General features: G+C 31.8%; 1 protein-coding gene across 1 annotated transcript in view; it reads left to right on the top strand.

Moving 5' to 3' along the window:
- The first annotated feature begins 1,615 nt into the window (after window positions 1-1,615).
- The window catches only part of LOC149805562 (cancer-related nucleoside-triphosphatase homolog), a 52,182-nt gene continuing 45,770 nt past the window's right edge, over window positions 1,616-8,027 (top strand). Inside the window, exons 1-2 of the mRNA XM_089950167.1 lie at window positions 1,616-1,757; window positions 2,651-2,819. Of these exons, the coding sequence (XP_089806293.1) occupies window positions 1,706-1,757; window positions 2,651-2,819 (221 nt within the window). The 5' untranslated portion in view covers window positions 1,616-1,705. The remainder of the gene's footprint in view (window positions 1,758-2,650; window positions 2,820-8,027) is intronic.

Below are 8,027 nucleotides of genomic sequence, written 5' to 3'. Positions count from 1 at the left end.
AAGAACTTTTGGATGCCACCACCACTAACTCATAGAAATGTGCCTATCACAGAAGAATATTCGTTTCCTGAGACGTTTTGCCTGGCTATTCTGATTTTGAAAGTTGGTTCCAGATGTTCCAAGGAAAATCGCTTAACTATCTGGAAGGACTTACTCTCAAATCTATAGCCAGAGCTCAACTTGTCTACGTGGGAGAAGGAGATAAAGTACAGTGTTTCAGTTGTTGTGTGTCACTTCACAAATGGGATTATAAAATTTCGGCTTACCTGGAACGTGTCATTTAGTCTTCGCGCTGGCATTGCGTTCCATTGGTCGGTCTAAAATAATATCTTCTTCACTGATACTATAAAAGAGGACATTCGTTGTTTGACTCTTGAGATAAGATAACGCATTTATAGAGAGTTTATTGTGTGCAATGAACTGATTATTCCCGTTCGATATCATTTACTCTTTAGCAAACGTATGGATATTGCCTCCAATTCATAATCTACCTTTGGAGCTGCGGAAACATCTTTATAGAGATTTTGTCAAGATTCCAGTGAAACGTGAACTCAAAAATAAAATTTCTCAATTTCAAAATAATTGTTATTTCCAAAGGATACGAAGATTGATTCTTGGGAGAGAATATGACCAACAAAAAACTAGAAGTGGATATATAACTTTTATCTTTAATGTTACAACAAAATCGGTGGAAGAAAGTTAAGGCCAGTGTTCAGAAAGCAGAGGATTTACAAACCCTTTTGACAAAAATTGTTTCCACCAGCTACGATTCCATTGAATTTTTACTACGTGTCGTTTGTGTCTGTTAGTGACTGCTTTTGCATTTATTCTCCAAGCAGATTCATTGTGGACGATTCATGAACAGTACATGCTAAGACATCATGACCCTTGCAAGTTTATCTATATTCGAGAGTGACGAAAAAGACATAAATTTACGATTAATAGGATCTTGTGTCAAGATCAAGTTGCAAATTACCTTGGCTAGTTCTGTTGATTTTCGATAGACGATATCTGGTGCAAAAGAGAGTGGGAATCTTACAAATCTGGCATGCATTTAGGTTTAAACATTTTTTTCAAAGGATAGAAAATAGTTTTACATACGTGACTGCACAGTAGGAAAGAGGACGCAGTCCTAAATTAAGAGGTCGATGACCTGAAGAGACAAGTAGTAGAAGAGAGTGAAAGAAAGAAAGATACGAAAAATGCCGACCGATCGCCAGCAGTGTTTTGGAAAGGACCATAGGCACCAGGTGATTTTGTCATGCCGGCAGTATGAGTTCGATCTATCACTCAGATGATGAAATTTGTTCTATCAGTAACAGAACAGCTAAATGAAAATTGCTTAATTTTGTAACTATATATATATATATATATATATATATATATATATATATATATATATATATATATATATATATATATATATATATATATATATATATATATATATATATATGTCACAGAAGGATGACAACAACAATCCAAAAACTATAGGTAATTTTTTTATGCTAAAAATTATACTGAAGATTACACGATATCTCTCCGAGCCTCCTTTCATACGTTTAGGATTAATTTCAATAAGATAAAAAAATAATTGAACACCGGTCAGATGGTAACAGGTGTTTATACGTGTAACGTGTTTTCGTAGAGGTGGAACGATTATAGTTTAATTAAGTTAAAAACTGGTTATCATCCAAGACAGCTGATGGCATCTATATCAAAACCTGCCAGACATATTTTATTAACTGGCCAACCAGGTTAATAGTTTACGGCACATCTTTAAGTTCATACCACGTCATCCACATGTTGAGATGGAGTAAATTTTGTTTTCGAATGTCTTTTTTCCCCTAACAAATACTGTACGTTTTTGTTCAGCTATTAAGTTAAATTGTATCTTCAGTTTTTAAAACATACAGGCTCAGGAATAATAATAATAATAATAATAATAATAATAATAATGAAGCAAAATGGATTCAAGAGATTACTCACTGGGCTAGCATCTATGATTATTCCGGTATACCATGTATCGTGAAAAGACTTGGTTATTCAGATCACATATGGAGTAGGGTCTCAAAGCTCAAATGTCAATGCTTGGAAACCGTGTATTAATTGATAACTCATTTTTATAGATTTTAAGATTTAACACATAATGGGTGTTATACGTGGAGCATACATTTTGTAAATTTAATGATTCGTTGATAACATTAAAAGCATAAATAATTCAGATGTTACTCTGTACCTTCATAAATTGTTTAAATCTAGAGACTAATGTCCGATCTTTTCTTTCTTCAAATTTAGAAGAATTTTCATTTTTATAGGCCATCATTTTGATATTTTGTTCTCACCCATTGTAACTTTGTTCTTTTGATATATTTTTAACAATTTTCTTTTATATCATTGTTGAAACATTGAATGGTGGCTGAGTAAAGTTCTTTGCCAAGATAGTAACTATAATTTAGGCTGTGTACTCTATGGCAAAATATGACTAGATTTGGTCACTGCATCAACAGGAAAAATCAAAGTAGGGGTGGGTATAAGTACAAGATGTAATGTGGGATGGGGGAATATAGATGGCATGGTTTAGTATATGATATAAAAGGTATAGAATTGTGGTTTTGGGCCATTACATATGCTCTAATTATTGTTCAAGGTGTTGGGAAAACGACTCTAGTCCATAAGGCATGTGAGTCATTGTCCAAGTCTGGAAAAAAACTGCAGGGGTTTTACACAGAGGAAGTTCGAGCTGGCAGGGAGAGGATTGGATTTGATGTTGTCACACTAGATGGAACCAGGGGTACTCTGGCAAGAGTTGGGGATGAGTAAGTTGTCATAAAATTTGATCTAAAGGTATTAAACTGGAAACAAAGCAGCCATGGATCCAGATTGAGCTTGACAATTCAAAGAAATGATTTACAGTGCACATATTTTTCAAATGAATTTAAAAAAAGACAGTATATAATTCACAGACTAACTAAACCCCAAAGTTAATTTCTTGGATCCCTGGTTGAGAAGAAGTGTGGTTTTCCAATTATATTGTTTTTCGGTAAATCCCTGTAACTTTAGATGTAAAAGGCAATACAGCTTAGAATTTGATGATTAGTGTAATGTGACTTACTCCTTAGTTCTTTGAAAAGGATTCTCACAAATTATACAATTGTTAGCTATTTTAATCATAGACCAGAAGAGCTTATGGAATGACCTGTTTTCTGTTTGTCTGTTTGGATTTTATATTCATCGCTTCTCCAAATAAAATTGTTTTAGGATTTCCATGAAACTTTACACATACACTCATTGGAAGGTCTAGGTCATCCTAAATTAAATTTTGCCACTTGGATATACTATATAGCTGTTACAGTGGCAATCTTAAAAAAGCTTGTTATTCCTATTCCTGATGAACAGCTGGTCATGTCAGTGTGGTTTTCACTTAAAGACTTCTTATGGTGTCTAAATGAAGATGGCTATGATGGTTCTGATTATGGCAGTTATGGTGGCCATCTTGAAAATCCTGTTATTGTTATTCCTTGTGGATGTACCAGTATGGTCATATTGACATGGGGTTTTAACCTGCAGACTAATTATTATGTGTTGTTGGACCTCAATGAAAATTGAAAATGGTGCTGATCTTACTTCCAGTATGGCTACCTTGGAAGCCATCTTGACAGTCTTGTTATTGCTACTCCTTTGAAATGGAAAGTTAACAATGACATGGGGTTTTCACCAACACACTTTTATGATGTCTATATGGACCAAAATGAAAATGATGTTGATCGAACATCCAGTATGACCAGCATGGTGGCCATCTTAAAAGTCTTATTATTATATGCTAATTTTTTTCTCCGTTAACTTTATATTGTCAGAATCGTTCAGTATTTTACAATATTGCACACCTTTATATCACATTCATGTGCATAAAGGAACTACTTTCTTTTGTAAACAAACAATGGATGCAGACGCCAGCACTTTTGATTTGTAAACAAATCATGTACACTCGCATAGCAGGCGCTTTATGTTTTGGTTGATGAAATTTGTTCCTGAATGAACTAAAGCAGATGTTTTATGGACTGCCACATACCAACTGCTTTGGCACATTCCGCGTTAACTTTTTTGATACAGTGTTTCAGATTTAGGGTAGCTATACAGTAGACACCAGACGGGGTCCTTACAAATAACATGTAAGTGACAAGGCATAAACTTGTCTTCTTTCGCTGGTAATAAGAATGGCAAAAAATATACTTACAGTTTTACATCCTGAATTTCCTCAAAATGTGCTTTCTTAATTCTACAAATCCAAATTAAATGAGTCATATCATGAGTTCTCAAGCTGGATTACACATTTCAAAATTGTACTGTAATTTCAGCTATATTCCAGGTGCAATTACGTCCTCCTTACTGCACTCAAAATGAAATAAACATTAAATTCAATAGTCTTTTTGATAATTGTAATTGAAGACTTCATATTTTTCCCAGTTTATGATTTCAAATAGTCAATGACAGAACAAACACACTTGCAGATGTAAACACGCTTCTCCTGCGTTGCTTCAATCCGATGTATTTCATGTACAATTTGCACAGCTGCATCCAGTCCATAATCATGAAATTTTGTAGGATCAACAAAAATGCCAAAATCTATTCATTCCAGATCAAATGGAAATCTTGTTGCAATGCGCATTCCTTCACAATATGATTCCAAATTTCAATTTTAAGTAGACAAAAAACATCTTTTTCTTTGGAAACTTATGTCTAGCATGTGACAAGTTCAAATTTATCTGGGCGGAGTTATATGTGCATTAATAATGTTGATATTGTGTAATGATGAATCTGCGCTTGTGTATTTAGTTTGGAATACGGCATACATTCATTTACTTTGTTTCTTGTAGTGTATTTTGTTTATATAATTAAGCCTTAGGTAGAATAAGAAAATGAGCATATAATAAAAAGGTTATTGCATTTGTATGGGAAAATATGAACTTGTTTTGTCAGATGGATATTTTCTGCACTCCCAAGGTCGTGCAGTATTCCATCCGAAAAACTCGTTCATATTTTCCCATACAAATGCAGTAACCTATAATTATTGCTACTCATCCTGAATAGAGATTATATTTCCATGGGTTTTTCACTTTTAAAGACTTAGTGTGTGCCATAAATGAATTGGTTTTACTATGACGGCCATTGTGAAAATTGTTGGGATGATGGTCATATAAATTTAGGATTTTCAGCAAAAGGCATTTTTTGTTTATTCTTGGTTCTAAATGACCTTGATTCCAATCTTACATCCAGTATGGCTACCATGGTTGCCATCTTGAAAATATTTTTATTGGTGAAGAATATAATAAATGGTTTCAGCACTCAGCAGTTTGTAGAAAGAAACAATCTTATCCTGGGTTACTGGAAATTCTTTTCAGCCATTAGAGTGTCAGTCCGTTTGAGGGTCTCTTGTCAATATGTACTTGGTGTGATCTGAGGTGATTAGCAGTTGATTATAAGTTAGGTCAGAATTTGGTATTATAAATCACCAATCACTGTGGTTTTGAGAATCAGCAAAACTTCATGGACAAAAACAAACTGTATGGGTTTGTAGTTTCTACCAGTAAATTTTGGAGAGAAATACAAGAGAATTTATGATGGTTTCATGTCATTGGAAAAAGTCTGGCAACTTTACTGTGAGCAAAATTGAACCTGGCAATTATTATGATTTGTAAGACTATGTTACTTTGTTTTGAAGAAGGAGGAAGTAAACTTAGGTTATATATATGACAGTGTTAAGTTTTGTAGTTTATGAAGTGTTTTTAGTACTAAAATAGCTGTTAGATTTTGAGGTAGTAAAAACAAAAATTGGAAGAAAATATAGCAATAAAAATGATTAATTTTAGGCCTATCTGCATGGTTCAAGCTGGACTAGGGAGAAGTGACATCTCCTTTTGAACACACTAGGAAGTTATATATATATATATATATATATATATATATATATATATATATATATATATATATATATAATGTGTGTGTGCTCTGATTGTCTCATTTGAACTTTATTCTGTTTCTCATTATGTATATTTGCATTTAACATTTGCTTCTCAATATGCATATTTGCATTTAACATTATTTTTAAGCAATACAGTTATGTTAAAGTTTAACATTCTCAGTATTGTATGTATGTTATAAACACATTTTGTAAAGTGTACGAATATATCATATTCACATGCAGTATATTCATACTGGAAATTATGTTTAGATGAAGAGAAAAAAGAGAACAGCAGAAGTATACCAGTTAAAATTTTGTATTTACCAATAGTTAAAGATATTGAATAAATTTACACTTAACAAATTTAATTGTTTTTAGTTTCAAAAACTTTACTAGAAAAAGGCAGTTGAAAACATTTCTAAACTAAACGTTTTAAAACAATCCATATAACATGCACATGGGAGCACATATACATTGTCTTCACACCATGGTGTTCATCTATTCAAACCCATGGTCACTGACAAGTAATCTCAAATGGACAACTACATGTTTAGAGAGTTAATTCTAAACTTAATGTGAATCTTTTGTCAGTTTTTGGTGAATTTTTTAAAAGTTTACATAGTAAATTGCTTGCTTTAGTGGTGGTTGATTACATAAATTTGTAATTACAGTGATGTAATTTCTTGGTAACACATTACTTTGTAATTACAATGATGTAATCTCTAGGTTGTACATTTCTTTGTAATTACAATGATGTAATTTCTAGGTAGTACATTACTTTGTAATTACAATGATGTAATTTCTAGGTAGTACATTACTTTGTAATTACAATGATGTAATCTCTAGGTAGTACATTACTTTGTAAGTACAGTGATGTAATCTCTAGGTAGTACATTATTTTGTAAATACAATTATGTGATTTCTAGGTAGTACATTACTTTGTAATTACAATGATGTATTATCTAGGTAGTACATTACTTTGTAATTACAATGATGTGATTTCTAGATAGTACATTACTTTGTAAATACAATGATGCGATCTCTATGTAGTACATTACTTTGTAATTACAATGATGTGATCGCTAGGTACTACATTACTTTGTAAATACAGTGATGTAATTTCTAGGCAACACATTACTTTGTAACTACAGTGATGTAATTTCTAGGTAACACATTACTTTGTAATTACAATGATGTAATTTCTAGGTAGTACATTACTTTGTAATTGTAATTACAATGATGTAATATCTAGGTAGTACATTACTTTGTAATTACAATGATGTGATTTCTAGGTAGTACATTACTTTGTAAATACAATGATGCGATCTCTATGTAGTACATTACTTTGTAATTACAATGATGTGATCTCTAGGTACTACATTACTTTGTAAATACAATGATTTAATTTCTAGGTAACACATTACTTTGTAACTACAGTGATGTAATTTCTAGGTAACACATTACTTTGTAATTACAATGATGTAATTTCTAGGTAGTACATTACTTTGTAATTGTAATTACAATGATGTAATCTCTAGGTACTACATTACTTTGTAATAACAATGATGTAATCTCTAGGTACTACATTACTTTGTAAATACAATGATGTAATTTCTAGGTAGTACATTACTTTGTAATTACAATGATGTAATCTCTAGGTAGTACATTACTTTGTAATTACAATGATGTAATCTCTAGGTACTACATTACTTTGTAAATACAATGATGCAATCTCTATGTACTACATTACTTTGTAAATACAATGATGTAATTTCTAGGTAACACATTACTTTGTAATTACAATGATGTAATTTCTAGGTACTACATTACTTTGTAATTACAATGATTTAATCTCTAGGTACTACATTACTTTGTAATTACAATGATGTAATTTCTAGGTAACACATTACTTTGTAATTACAATGATGTAATTTCTAGGTAGTACATTACTTTGTAATTACAATGATGTAATCTCTAGGTAGTACATTGCTTTGTAAATACAATGATGTAATTTCTAAGTAGTACATTACTTTGTAATTACAATGATGTAATCTCTAGGTACTAC

The sequence above is a fragment of the Sinohyriopsis cumingii genome, chromosome 2, assembly GCF_028554795.1.
Source record: "Sinohyriopsis cumingii isolate HCF-2022 chromosome 2, ASM2855479v2, whole genome shotgun sequence".
In the NCBI taxonomy this organism is placed as follows: Eukaryota; Metazoa; Mollusca; class Bivalvia; order Unionida; family Unionidae; genus Sinohyriopsis; species Sinohyriopsis cumingii.
Note: the sequence above shows the minus strand (reverse complement) of the source record. Positions and strands in the feature narration are given on the sequence as shown.